Here is a 13966-nt window from a genome sequence, read left to right as displayed (position 1 = left end):
CGGTTACTGCGGGCCTGTCCCCAGGGTTCCGCGTCCCGGCGGCCGCTCCCGGGAGCGCTGCCCTCCCGCTTGCAGGTGGCGGCGATGGAGGTGCTGCTGCCCGCCGCAGCCTCGCCGCCTGCCCGCACGTCCGTGCAGAGGCGCTGCAGCGAGCGAGGAGAGGCGCTCCTGCCCTGAGCTTCGTTGTGCGGAGGGATGGGTGAGCCCCACAACCCCAACCCTTGCCTTTGTGTTGCCCGTTCATTCACCTCCAGAGTGAATGTGGTGTCAAAAAAAGGCAAACGAGCTCTTGAGGAGACCCCATGGGGAGCTGGTTCTTTACCTTGCTCCTTCTGGGCTTTGCGAGAACAACACAAGCCAACAACAGAAGACGGCTAGAGGGCCTGTGGTTGCGCTTTTGCTATTCAGCAGTTACATGATAGATGTAATGCTTAGCGTACAGGAATTTGATGCTTTAATTAGGTCAGAGATGAATGGTAAAAGCTGCATCAGGTGTACACAGATTGTGTGATACAGTGGAGAGAAGGTTTTTTCCTTCTCCGTTAGATGGAGGGGAGGTCTCCATGTCATCACGTGCGTTAGCAGTAATGACAGAAGTTTCTTTAACTCAAGTTTTAGGGCTTTTTTTCTCCTCCTCCTTCATATTAACAAGCATTGGAAGGTTTGACAGACTTTCCTCCAGAAATTTATTTCCGCTCTGGCTTTTTAATGCACAGGTGACTTTTATTACAAAGCTCCATGGAACAATCTGGCATCCTAAAGATTGCAGTTCAGGCTTAAACTTTTTCTAATGTTAAAGCAAGGGACGTGTCAATGTTGCAGGCTCACAAAGTGTAAAGCAGTTCTCCCTATAATCCAAATGATTTTTTTGTTGTTGTTTCAATTTGAGAGCTGTATTTATTCGTGCTGATGGAAGGCTTTATTCCAGTTTAGTGTTTACAAGAATGATGACATAATTTCAGACTCGTGAAGGTTTTTTCGCTTACAGAAAGTTATCTACAACTTTGGTAAATGCTGCTACATGAAAGGTGAAAATAACTAGTAATGTTCTTAGACGTTGTTTTGCCTTTGTGCTTTGCCATTTTTTTATTAATGACTTAGGGGTTAACAACTATGAAGGGAATACTTTTTAGTATTGGGTGATGCCTTTTACACTGATGCTGGTAGAATAGTCTTCCTTTGATGCCACTTTGAGGTAACTTTAGGTATCACTGCTAGCGGGGGAGCTGCTCTTCCTCTGCCCTAGCAGAATGCTGACATACCAATAGAAACTTCTTACAGGGCTCTAGTGCGTTTGTGCAGTGTCCATCATTGGGGATTTTGCTGACAGTTCTGCAGCTCATACAGACAAGCATGTGGTGAAATCCCCAGCATGGAAAAGGCTTGCAGGAAAAAATTACAACGCCCTGGTGGCACAGCTGTGCTGTAGTTTTCTCCATGAGGTGGGTGATGAGAAGGTGTATGACTTTGCTTCAACCTTTCATGTATGATGGAGCCAAATTAAGTTCTTTGTGTTGAGAAAAACAAGTTCAGCAGAATGACTTTTGAGGAGATATTGGACCATTAATCACCTCAGGTCTCAGTCTGACAACTTTGTTTTTGCTAAGAATAAATTGAGAAGCCCTAAAACAAGTTAGCATTCCAGTGTTGGGGGTTTCATTGCAAATGGTGCCTGGCTACCAGTGTGTCCAGGGGAAGCCTGGGTGCCTTTCTGTGCTTAGTGAGGGGTGATACTGTGGAGAAATTCAGGGAGCACAGAGTTAAGATGTTTGTAGAGAAGACTGGTAACACCTGGAAGCTCAACATCTCTTACCAAAATGCCTTTCCCTATAACTTCCTGGAAAAGTTAGCTCTATTCAGAAATCCAGTAGTCTGTGTCAGTGTGAAATGTGGTGACACAAACAAGATGATAATAGGACATACTATCAAAGACTTGATGTAGTGCTAAACTGTGGTTTGTGTAAACTAAGTACCCACTGGCAGGATGAGTCACTCAAGCCTTTGAAGGCAGGTTCTTGAATTATGAGGGCAATCCAGTACAGAGAAGTCATTATGAGAACTTACCTGCATTTCAGGGGACATAATATGCCATGTGCTAGAGAGCAGTGCTGCACTGAATGCTTTTGTACAGTAGCCAGCAGGTAAAGAAAAAAATGGATGGAAGTTTGTTGCAACACTTATGAATGGGAGGTGAACAAACTAATTACTCAAACATGAAGAGTTTACCAGTGATAAAGACAGGCTGAAGTAGAAACACTAATAAAAAAAAATGATGTTCACACATTTTATGTAGTTGAATCTACCAGTTAAACCTGCACATATTCCAGGAAACACTAATAGTTGAAAGTATATTTTTTTTAATACATTGTCTTCCCATTATTCTTTTTGTTTCACTTGAAGCATTAGGAGGGCTGAAAAGAGGGTGCCACCACCCAGTGCAACACAACAGACTTTCCAGGGAAGAATACAGCTCAAGAAACCCTGGAAGAGTTAAAAGACTCATTGAGAAATTTTACAAAGAACTAGGGAGTTTTGACCCATATGTGAGTTACTTAGATTACTGGGTCTTACAACTGTGGAACATTTTTGTTGCTTGCTTTTGTTGTGTGCTAGAAATAGATATACTGCACAGACTACAAAATAATAAACAGTGTAACTGTGCAGTATTTGCAATAAAAGCTTTCAAAGTGCCAGTTTAGCTTTCAGAGCAGCTCAGTGCTTTGGCAGCTATTTGCAGAGGCAACACAAATCTGTAATTTTGCTTAGCTGGGCAAAGAGCTTCTCCTGCCTCTAGGCTTTTAAAAAATTACATATGTAGATTTGGATTTCTGTTTTCCAGTGAGATGAGGGGCAAGCTGATTCTTGCAACTTCGTCCCAGGCTTTAAGGATGCAGCAAGCTAATGTTTGCCAGAATATTATTGAAAATAGACACCTGCATATGTTCAGTCTCACATTGTGTTTACTCTTTTTTAGGCAGAATTGTTGGAACATGTCTGAGACCAGTGGCCTTCTACATAGAATAAGACTTCTCCCTAACAGATAGAAACCCATAAAAAATATGGAATGTTAAATCTGAAAATTTTGGTGACACTCAGAAGCTTTTAACTGTATTGGGGTAGTGTCTGGCAATGTTCATGTAGGCAAAAAAAGAATAAAGGTTTATTTTTTTTTAAGTCTTAGAACTCTTTTTTCTTTTTCCCCCAAGATTAAAGAAGCCAGTAAATGGAATGGAAACCATGGTCTTGTGCAGCATCCCAAGAGATTGTTTTAGCTGGGATTTGTATTCTGGTTAGGAAAAGTACAAATCTAATACTGAGCAAACTTGGATTTAAAAATAGAGACATGAAGAATTGCAAGCTTCCTTTAGACCCCAGACACTGCATATTAGGACACCATTATGCCCTGTCAACTGAACTTGAAGTAGACTGAAACACACAGCCGGACTAATGATAGGATTTCATACCTCTGTTACTCATATATGAATTTTACCAGCCAGAGTGCATGCTGAAATTCTAAATCTTGCAATGCCAGATATCTCAATACTGAATATAGGCAAATTACTAAGCATGAGTTCCTCTCTGCTTTGTCAAGAAGAAAAAGGCTTAGAAAAGAATGAGTCACTTTTAGTGAATCAAGATGTAATAACTGAATAGGATAGAAAGCTTAGGGATTGTATTTGGGCTTATATTCCCTGAAGATACCATCTGTTCAGGAGTTTTGCTCCTGCATCTCTGCTCAGAAGTGCAAGATTAGCAGAAGTAGCTTTTAAGACCAAAAAATAAAAATTCAAACAAACAAAAAGACCCCTTGAGAATAACAGCTAATGCCAAATTTAAATGATGGTGTCTGAGATGTTAATATCATACCAACAGGGAAAACATGGAGAATCTAAATTTTGATATATATTGAATATGGAACAAATAAAAAGTGATGTAGAGGGAGGGATAAATGGGATAATGAAGATAGCTGGCAGCAGTACTGTGAGACTCTGTAAGAGTTAGGACTTGGCTGTCCTAGTTTTTATGAGCAGCTAACTGGACTGAACCCTGTGAAGCAGTTTTTCTTTTTTCTTTCCTTACTTTGCTTTTTCAAGTGGTAGTACAGAATCTGGCAGACTCAAGATTGATAATATCAAGCAAAAAGGAGGAAGGTTCCTGTGTGCTCAGAGAAAGCCTAAAAACAAAGGTTTTTACATTAAGTTGCTGTTCTGTTACCTCCCTTCTGTTAACCTTCAAGTAAGGGTCCTGGATATAAATTATTTACTATTTCTTTATAAGGGGGCTTGTTGAAAGTAGCAGTAGTAGTTTATGAAGAGTGTCAAGTACTTTCTTAGGCCCTTAGTGCTAGCTCGTGCTAGTTACTAGCACTTACATATTTCTAATAATTACTATTAGAATATTAATATATATCATTATTGTTTCTAATAAACAAGTGCTAGTAGCTTCAAGATGTTATTACAGCAGGTGTATGTCATGCCAGCTGATCAACTGGGAGGGCAGTGGAGAGAAACACAGGGCAGAAATTAAAACTGGGTAAAACAGGAAAAAAAAAAAAAGGGTAAAACAGGAAGGAGAGAGCCCACAACTGCCACACTAGCCCAGTATGTTTGGTTTCAAGCTCATGTCGCCTGGTAATTTTTAAATAATGAAGCTGTGGTATGTAATGGAAGTATAAAAAGAAATTACACTGACACTTAAAAATACTTAATCTAGAGAAGCTGCATCCTCAAGGGGGTTTCAAGTGGACTACACCTGTTTCTACCAGATGGTACTGTCACATGGATGTGTGTTTCTGAAGCTGTTCTCCTTGGTGTAATGTAAATAAGACGCAGAGGCAACCACAGAATGCCCTAAAAATTCAAGTTTTACTTGACTTTTAAATAACCTGGACACAAGTTTTGACAGCCATCTATTAAACTCATTTTAAAACAAAGCACACAGTTGCTTCATGAATATTTAACTTAACGCACACAGAGTATACACATCACATTGATATGTTTATTTATGCTGTTTTAAAACAACATTCTAGAGACCTTTGAATCAAACAGACTTTTCTAAAACAAAATATGCTATGCAGTTCAGCATTCAACTTATAAAGATGATTTGGCAACTTAAGTGTGGTTTAGAGTATGAGTTGCAGGTAAGCAGTACTGACAAAGCATTGTAGAAAAGGACAGCTGAAGAAAACAGTTAACAAGCAAGGATATCAATCGGGATATAGAAAAATGCTTTTGTGGTGCAGGTGGCTAGCCCTCTTTATTGTATTAAATGCTTCTTTTGCTAGGAGGTTCATCCATATAGTTGGATGTTGCTAACTAACAAGTAGGATGCGTAACTTACCAATTCATAGCACTTACAGAAGCCTCGGGAGAGGTAGAAGCTGAGGCACAAAGCTAAGTTGCTGGCCTGAGGCTGCCTCTGCAATGCAGAAGCAGAGCTGTGAAGAGACCGTCCTGTTCTGTTCCTCTGCCCTTTGGGACAAGGCTGTGTAAGAGCCAGCCCGAGGGCGAAGGCTGCCGACCTGGGTACGTGTTTCCCGTGTTTCCCATCGCTGCAGGAGGCGGGAGCGGGTGCACAGTGAGCCTTGCGCCCGCTTGGAGCGGGCAGCGCTGCAGCCACCGTGTGCGCTCCCAGCGACGCGTTTCTTGAGATCTCATACACAAAACTGAAGGAATCACAAGAGGATGTGCTTTGCCTTTCCTCAAAGGACCCAGGAAGACACGCTCGGAGGCAAAGGAGCTGCGTGTATACAGAGCAACTTCCCTTTCTGCTGTACTAGCTGACAGTTACATCCTGGCCTGAATCTTCCCTTGTTCTCATGTGAGCACGCAAAGCACACATTAAGCTTGGTCTTTCTTGTACCAGGACAAAATTGTATTGATCCAGGCTGATGACTAGGCTTGTTAAAAACCTCACACAGTCTCACAGGGAGTAAAATTACTAATTCAAATCCAGGACTCTCTGCAAGTTCCTCTTAAAACAAAAAGCATGAACAAAACAAAAAACACTCAAAAAGGTTAGCTTGACTAGGAAAATTCCACTTTGCTACCAATTTAGAACTGGAAATATGAATACTAGTCCAGACATGAAAGTCTGTTTTCTGATAGAGTAAAACACCACACATCTTATTGATGGTATCCACTGAAAATATTCAGAAGCCCACAGGCAGGTGACAGCATACAGGGTGATGTTATCTTACAGGTAACTTACTCTCTGATCAATAATATTTGGGGATTGATAAGATATGGACAGCATGTATAGATATCAAATCACAAGAATGCAAGTAATCCTGAAGCAACAGATGTGCTCTACTTGCCTGTGTCTGAGTAAGGAGACCAGAGAAGTGGCACTAATTTAGAAAGCAGCAAACTACAGGCAAATTTATAAAGCTCCAAAGCTTGGGACAACTTCCTGAACAAATAAGGTATGGCTTTGATTTAGGATATCTTTATCACTTTTTGTGTGGTCAGTCATAATTTTAGAATTCTTGGAACTATTCCAAGGAATTGTGGGGATAATAATTAAGACCAGAATTTTAACCACAGGGGATCGTGAATTTTTTTTTTTTTTTTTTTTTTTTTAAGACAGTACATGTGAGAATAATGTTCTAGGTCATATCACTGTAACCTGGAACAGTAACAATAACACCATTCAATTTAAACTCTGGGGTACTATTTAAAAGACTCTTTAAAATAGTTGGAGCAAACACTTAAGTCAAGCCTAACAATGTCTTAAGGTGGTTTCTGCAGTTCACTGAGAAAGTGGTGAAAAACATCAGCTGCATTTGTAGCGCACACTAGTTCAAAGTCCTTCTTTACCGTAGAATTTTTTTGCTGAGACCAAAGGAGAAGCAGTACCTGACATATATGCCCAAAGAAAAATATCTGTCAGGTGAATCTGCCTTCCTTGGAAGGCTGGAGCATCTCTCTATCTGCAGATGAGCCTATATTGTCACAGGAACATACAAAAGATACCATTACTACCCTGGCTAATGGCAACCATCTTAACCACTTCAGATCTTCACAGACATTGAAGACTCTAAAAGATGAAGTGGAAAATAACTGTCATTATACCCTGGGCACATGAAATATAACAGCAGTTTCGGTTTCTATTTCAGTTCCAAACATTCCCTACTTAGTTTTGGGATTACACCCAGCAAAGTTACCTTCGTAAGGAAAAGGTTTTGCTAAACTCCTTAGGAAGCTGTCAAAGCCAGGAGGGTGGGCTCATCAATACTCACCGAGGACAAATGGGAGTGACTTCACAGGAGTGACTTCAGCTATTTATACAAAGACATAGGACAGGAGGAGATCTAAGCATCACGTCAGACACACACTGGAAGATAACCTGCTCAATACGGAGCATCATTAAGATTAACTACTCCTACCTTAACAAAAGAAAAAATGCAGTTATCACATCTGGAGTACAGCCTTGGTCATTTCATCACAGAAGTGGCTCAGAGAGGAGGAATAGAAGTTATTAGTACTGAATATTTAATACGAAAAGAGATTAAGGCAGGCTTCACTTATCTAGTTTAGAAAAAGGTTATTTGCCAGCTCTTTTTAAATCTTAAGCTAAAAGTTTTGTTTAACAGCTATTTAAGTGTTCTGCTAAGTAGTATTAATACAGTACATAAGATCAGTAAGAAGATCAAGAAGATATGTACTAGAAGTACATATTCATCAGATATTTCCAGTGTGGTTTACCATAGAGATGATCTATCTGTTCTTACAGTAGGCAATGTTCAATTAAATAGTCCCTGCACACAAAAGGGCATTCAAAATTGAGAACACTTAGAACTGTTAAGTGAAAGTAAGTCCATGTAATCCCTGCAACTCTCTGTCACAGGGAGTTATGGAATCTATTACTTCTGAGCTAACAAGGGATTGAGACAACATTTGTATTAACAACACCAGCATGTGTTGTTTAAGAGCTAGAAGTCCTTATGTTTCAGGGTGTAAGCTGATCCCCATTGAAGTTGAGAAGATGTTTCTTCCCAAGTCATACTATATTGCACAATTGGCCAAAAAACCAATTATTTTGCTTCCCCTGAAACATCTGGTCCTGATCACATTAGTTAACAGTCATTTTTGGAAAAAGGCAATTCAGTTACACAGCAGACCATAAAGTCTGTTTTGTTGCAGCAATTTTTTGTTTCTTTTTTGGAAATGTAACTGCTGATGATTCAGTTTTACCAAGACTTTGCTTTTTGGTTGTCTCATCAGGCAGCTTCTCCTCAGTCAGTCACACTATTAGAGCAGTCCAAATCCAAGCAGAAAATGCATTGCTTGGCTTCCCAGCAAGCAGGCTGCATTTCTGAAAGTTCTGAGGGAACTGCTATCACTCCAACTTCACATCTTTTACTTGCACAAAAACCCTTGTTTCCAAAGAATAAAATCCATTCATCATCTTCAGCTGCCACAGTCAAGTCTCCACCTTGAAGCGTGACACCTGTACAGTTTTTATTGTTTTAATGGTGGGCTTTCCATCGAGGTTGTTAGTAGAGAGCTGAGATTTCTCTTCCATTAGGCTCTCTTTAGATCCATTTCGCCTCTAAAGAAAACAAATGAAAATATGTTGCTGAAAATGTACAGTAGAATATATCCTGTATTTTGACAACTGCTATTATGACATCTTTAGACCAAGTACAGGACAATTTACTGATACTAGGAATATGAAAGTCTGTACATTTGATCAAGCAGAACAACTACTCTTGCTTTCTGCTACTCTCCCAGCTGCTGCTCCTCTGTGCTATCTGGATTCATATTCCTTATTCAGGAAATAGCAGAACTAATTATTTGGTATTTGGCCAAATACTGCAAACAAGTGTTCATTAGTAACTAATGGCCACTGTTGCGAAGCATTCCAGGGGAAAGGGAGGTGTTTGTAGACACTGAACATCGTAGCACTCATTTATTCCAGGGCTATGAATTAATGCCAAGTAGAATAAGAGGGTAATGAAAATAAGATTATGTGGTAAATTTTAAACAGGATTTAATACTGTAAGTTATTTATTTCTATAAAGCACATAAATGTGCTTAGTTTTAAGTTTAAGTTTCCACACTGCACTTATCAGCATGTGGTTGTCATATACTCACTTGCCAGACTAGCGGACATGATGGGTAGGAAGAAATTGCGTATTGGTTTTCATATTTTGATTTTAATTTTGAAACTACAACACTCATTTCTTAATGACAATTAAGTTGTATTGGCAAAGACTCCTCTGTCTTGCTGAAAACCTATACACACACTGCCTTAAGAGGACAATGAAGAATCCTATCTGTTTTTATTGAATGTCTTACTGCACAGATATGCCCTCCCATTGCCAAAAGCGATGATAAAAAATAAATAAAAAGGTTCTAGAAAGAAGCAAGATTTAAGATTCTAGTTGTATGAGTTTACCTGAATTTCTAATAAATATTGTTAAAACCTTTAATAATCTGAGAACCCCATAGCATTGCTGGAAAAAAATACAGGTAAAACAGCAATTCTCAGAAAAGCAGCAATTTGTGCCCTTCTAAGGATTTGGAAGCTAGACAGAAATCTGTCTGGAATCTTCCCTTGCATTCATTGGTTTTCCTTTAGTGCACTCATGTAACATAAGTACAGGTGCTTGCTTTTTGAATATCATTTCCTCCAGCCTGAGAGTGTATAAAGACTTCCTATCAAAGCTATGTTACCATAATATAAAAAAAAAGCCAGCAATAAAGACAAGATCTGACCACTTTATTTCAAAAAGCTGAAAAGAATAACCATTTAGCATTTGAGAAAAAGAGTAGTGTTTCAAGCCTGAACAATCAAGCCCTAAGAAGTGGAGGGAAAATGATAATGGACTATAATTAGAACTACATCCTAAGTTTACATGCATATTTTAAGTAACTGTGACAGTAATTCTCCTCTTGTGGAAAGAGGATAGCACGTTAACAAAGCAACCAACTTAGAACTAAGGAATTGTCCCTCAGGAGCAGAAGCATGTATTCATGGGAGTACATGCTCCAGAATTCAATATATTTTAAAATGTAAACTAAGTAGTCAAACCAAAGTAAGTTAAATGTAAAGTCACATGGCTTTTCTACTCACCAAAAGACCAAGTCATAATCTGAATACAGTGCTTGAGCCTTTCTCCTTCCAAAAATGGAATACTTTCAAGGGTGCACACTTACTAACCTGCTGAGTCAGTTGGATGATCGGACCTTTAGCATCTGAGGAACGTGTCACAGGCAGTGGAGGCACCAGGTCATTTTTCGCACTGGAATTACAAAATGTTACTACAAATTGGGCATCTCTTGGGTAATAAAGTTTACTGCAACAATACACACAAGCATAAGAAACTGCCCAAGTCAGTTACATAAAGACACTTCAAGTAGTAACAGATCTCAAAGGCAGCTGATTACCTAACCCATAACTTCAGACATCTAAAAGCCATTGAGACCACTCTCAATATTCGCTGGTGAGAGCACCCTCAGGGCAATGCTCATTCATTCCCTTCTCACAAGGCCTCTCTCCCCAGGCTAGAGAGGGGGGCCATGTTTAGGTGAGGCCTCATGCTAAACCACAGGAGAAGGATGTTCCTTCTCCTGCAGAGTGCCAGCAGCTCACCTCAGCACAGATGAAGGAGGACAGGAGATGCCCAGCAAGTCCAGAGCATCTTCTCCCAAGGAAGAGGAGCGCCTCCATGCAAAGCCTTAACTTACTGCCCTGAGCTTTGTGATGCTGCTGCGGGCATCACTTAGCTGGATGGGGCCAGCTTTCTCAGGCCTCAAAATAAGTGATCATTGGGCTTGTTCTTCTCCATTCACAGATCACTTATATTTCCTCTACTAACTGGTTTTCTTAGGAAAGACTAAGCCACCCACTGCTGAAGAGGCTTATTGGAGTTCTCTTGGAACACACTGCTGCAGATTTACAGTTTGACTCTATGAGGCTACAGGTATTTGGAGAATGACTCACAGACCTTCCTACCCCTAAGCAACATCAGGACCTATCTCTCATGAGCACGGTAGGTTTAGTTGGGCTCTTCTGTTTCCTCACCCTTTCTACAGACTAGGTCAAGCAAGTCTCCATGGCTCAAGACATACTACAAATGGTTTTGCACTTATTTACCTCTGAAGACTTACTGCTTACAGGATTGCCTGAATGCTAAGTCAGAAACAATCACATATACGTCACTTGTAATGTAAGCATGATTTCTGAAGAACGCCTGTGACCCATTAAAACAATCTATTGCTAGCAATCACTTTCACATACTTCACTTCTGACAGAACAGATCTTTCACCATCAGAGCACTGCGAGCGCCGATACTGACGGTAGCTTCGAGGGGAATGTGAATGTCTGATGCGAATTGGGTCACCTTGAGTCCTAAGTGAGAAATAAAATTCACAAGAGAAGATTAATAAATCAGACCTTTGGCACAAAAAAAAGGAAAAAAAACGCAATTTCAGAGCCACTCTCCCATTTCTTATTAAAATAGAACAGATGGCTTCTCGCACTGTCTCAATTTAAAAGGCTGATGATTTTCTTATGAGTCTGTATTTACAAGTTAATACTTTTAACAGTGCAGAAGTCATCAAAATGAGCATATCTGTACCTGAGAATTAAACTGTTTATTAAGGAAACTATTAAAATATACAGCTTTAACATCAGCCTTTTTTTGTTGTTAATGTTCTTGTGGAAGCACACTGTAATATAGACAGATTCCATCTCTCTCACAGCTGCCTGCACTAACACATGGTATCCCCAATGGGCAATTATCATGATAAAATAGATGTCCGCTCTGAAGCAAATAGCTATGTCCTGGCAGCTGCCCATGATAAACCACGGAAAAGTGGTTCAGCATGTGAAAAAAAAAGTCCTTTGGATGACCAGAATTAAAAAACAAAAAATAAAGGAAGTAGTAGTTTAGGAAAGGAATAGGCTTGTTTGCTTGTATTCAGTTCTCCCTGGTTGTGTACCGCATATCACATAGAATATACTGATGGGTGGGTATAGTGGGACAAACAGACATATAGCAGGCTGGTGAGTGAGTGGCACAAGGAGAGATGAAGGTGATGCTTTTTGTATTTGGGAAGGGAAAAACATTAGGTTTAGCAGCTACCTAAGTATCCTCACCCAGGTGATCTTTGATAAGCATCTTGAGAGGATTAAATCTTATGGATTATGTATAGCCCCCTCCTATTTCAGTATGACAAAGTTCACAGTAAATAGAAGAAAAGTAAGCTTTTATACTCATGAAGAAAAATCCTGACAAACGTACTCTACTTTCGTGTACGGAATTTCTTTCAGTTGCTCCTCAGACAGGCCAGATGGATCCACAAGTTCCTTCCTGGAAAGAATTAGGCAAAGTAAATAACAATACTGTAACTACCAACTGCACACCATTCTTTTTTTCTTTTTTTTTTTTTCATGTTAGGTTGGAAAAAATCTACTTAAACAAGTTGTTTTCAGCCTTGAAGCTATCTTGACATCAAAACAGAAAACCTATTAAGAAATATGTCTAAGATTGCTTTCAACTGCATGCCACATCCAGTTCTATCTTCTTCTCATTCTCTGCAACCTGATCTTGTTGCTTCACATGAGATATTGATATTTACATGAATATTGTGAATACTGAACATTGACTATTTCTTGGAATAGCTTACATCTCCCTATGCAGTACGCATGGCGGAATATGGCACTTCCTCATAAAACAAGAAAGAGTATCAAACTCAGGACATTTTGGAAGCCCCATGGGAATACATCTTTAAAACATTCTATTTTTTTTCTCTAACTCAGCTAACATATGATGGGCTCCTGTATTCAGTGATCTGAAGCATTTTTTACACATAGCCAAGTAAATTAATTTACACCTCTAAAATTAATGTACTGTGACACATAAACAAATCAGAACATTATGTGTTACAGCCACAGTGCATGGCGTGTGAATAGCAGGGCAATGCAGCAGTCAGTCAGACCCTATGAGGACAGTACTTACTGGATATGTTTCCACAGTTGCTCTTTAGCTTGTACATCTGGACTTCTCCTAAACAACCAAGGAAAACAACAAATGCAAAACTGTGAAGACAGTTATCAGAGATATACTGCTGTTCGATAACTTCTCAGGGCACACACTGAGCTAAGAAATTATGGCAAGTATAATCCACTAGTGACTTCAATTTAAAAGTTTACTATATTGGTAAACACATTAAAATGCATTGCTTTATTGAAACCACAAAGCCCTTTCCTGAACCAGAGCTTCTAAGGGACATCACCATTTCTGTTCCATTGCCCTTCAGCAAAAGCATCAGCAAAACACTAAGGACAGAACAAGTTCTCACTGCAAGCCAAGCCTGGGTCCCGCTACTGCTGTTCCCTCAGCCCCAGCTGCTGGCCCAGCTGAGGACAACCTGCTTGGGAATTACACCTTGTGGTCCCTGAGAAACCTCGGGAATTACACCTTGTAGTCCCTGAGAAACCTTGGATGGGACCACATCCATGGGCAGGAAGTGGGCGGCTGATCCAGTCATGCCGGGCCAACAGATCAGGAATCGCTGCTCATTCCAACCAGAATGGAGAAGCTCCTGTTAGGCTCTCATCAGTCCAGCCTCAGACTTTCTGGTGGTTTGCAAGTAAGGTACCTGCTCAGCTCGTTTATACCTTAGCTTTGACATACCTAGGACAAACAACAACTGCACATGCACACAAACACACAAAATATTTCAGCAAGTACTTCATTTAAGGATAAATTGCTTAGAGAAAGTTGTAATTATTTGGTTGCAGACAAGGAGACTCAGTAAAGAAATTCTGATTACATGTCTCTCATTTCCAGGAAATTACAGAAAATACTGTATCCTAACTGGATTGTCCTTTCTTTTCCTTTTTTTTTCTTTTTATTTCTATTTCTCTTTTTCTTCTCACATGAGCATGAAACCACTACTGTTGCTGAAGTTGCAACTAGAAATCACCAAAAGCTATGCAATTTAACAGATTA

The 13966-nt window shown here is 39.8% G+C and overlaps 1 protein-coding gene and 1 non-coding gene across 3 annotated transcripts in view; one reads left to right on the top strand and one right to left on the bottom strand.

Moving 5' to 3' along the window:
- The first annotated feature begins 222 nt into the window (after positions 1-222).
- Positions 223-353, top strand: LOC112958915. Its single transcript, XR_003251523.1, has one exon. It is a non-coding gene; the product is annotated as a small nucleolar RNA SNORA13 (small nucleolar RNA).
- Positions 354-7380: 7027 nt separating this feature from the next.
- Positions 7381-13966, bottom strand: part of EPB41L4A (erythrocyte membrane protein band 4.1 like 4A) — a 123197-nt gene continuing 116611 nt past the window's right edge. For both annotated transcript variants that reach the window (XM_026052839.1, XM_026052840.1), the window contains 5 exons: positions 12971-13018; positions 12254-12322; positions 11248-11358; positions 10168-10249; positions 7381-8553 (listed from right to left, as the gene is read on the bottom strand). In XM_026052839.1, coding sequence (XP_025908624.1) covers positions 8425-8553; positions 10168-10249; positions 11248-11358; positions 12254-12322; positions 12971-13018 — 439 coding nt within the window. In that variant the 3' untranslated portion in view covers positions 7381-8424. The remainder of the gene's footprint in view (positions 8554-10167; positions 10250-11247; positions 11359-12253; positions 12323-12970; positions 13019-13966) is intronic.

The sequence above is a fragment of the Nothoprocta perdicaria genome, unplaced genomic scaffold, assembly GCF_003342845.1.
Source record: "Nothoprocta perdicaria isolate Ctin4 unplaced genomic scaffold, notPer1 scaffold_92, whole genome shotgun sequence".
NCBI lineage: Eukaryota > Metazoa > Chordata > Aves > Tinamiformes > Tinamidae > Nothoprocta > Nothoprocta perdicaria.
The sequence above is the reverse complement of the archived record's forward strand: the minus strand, read 5'-3'. Positions and strand labels throughout refer to the sequence as shown.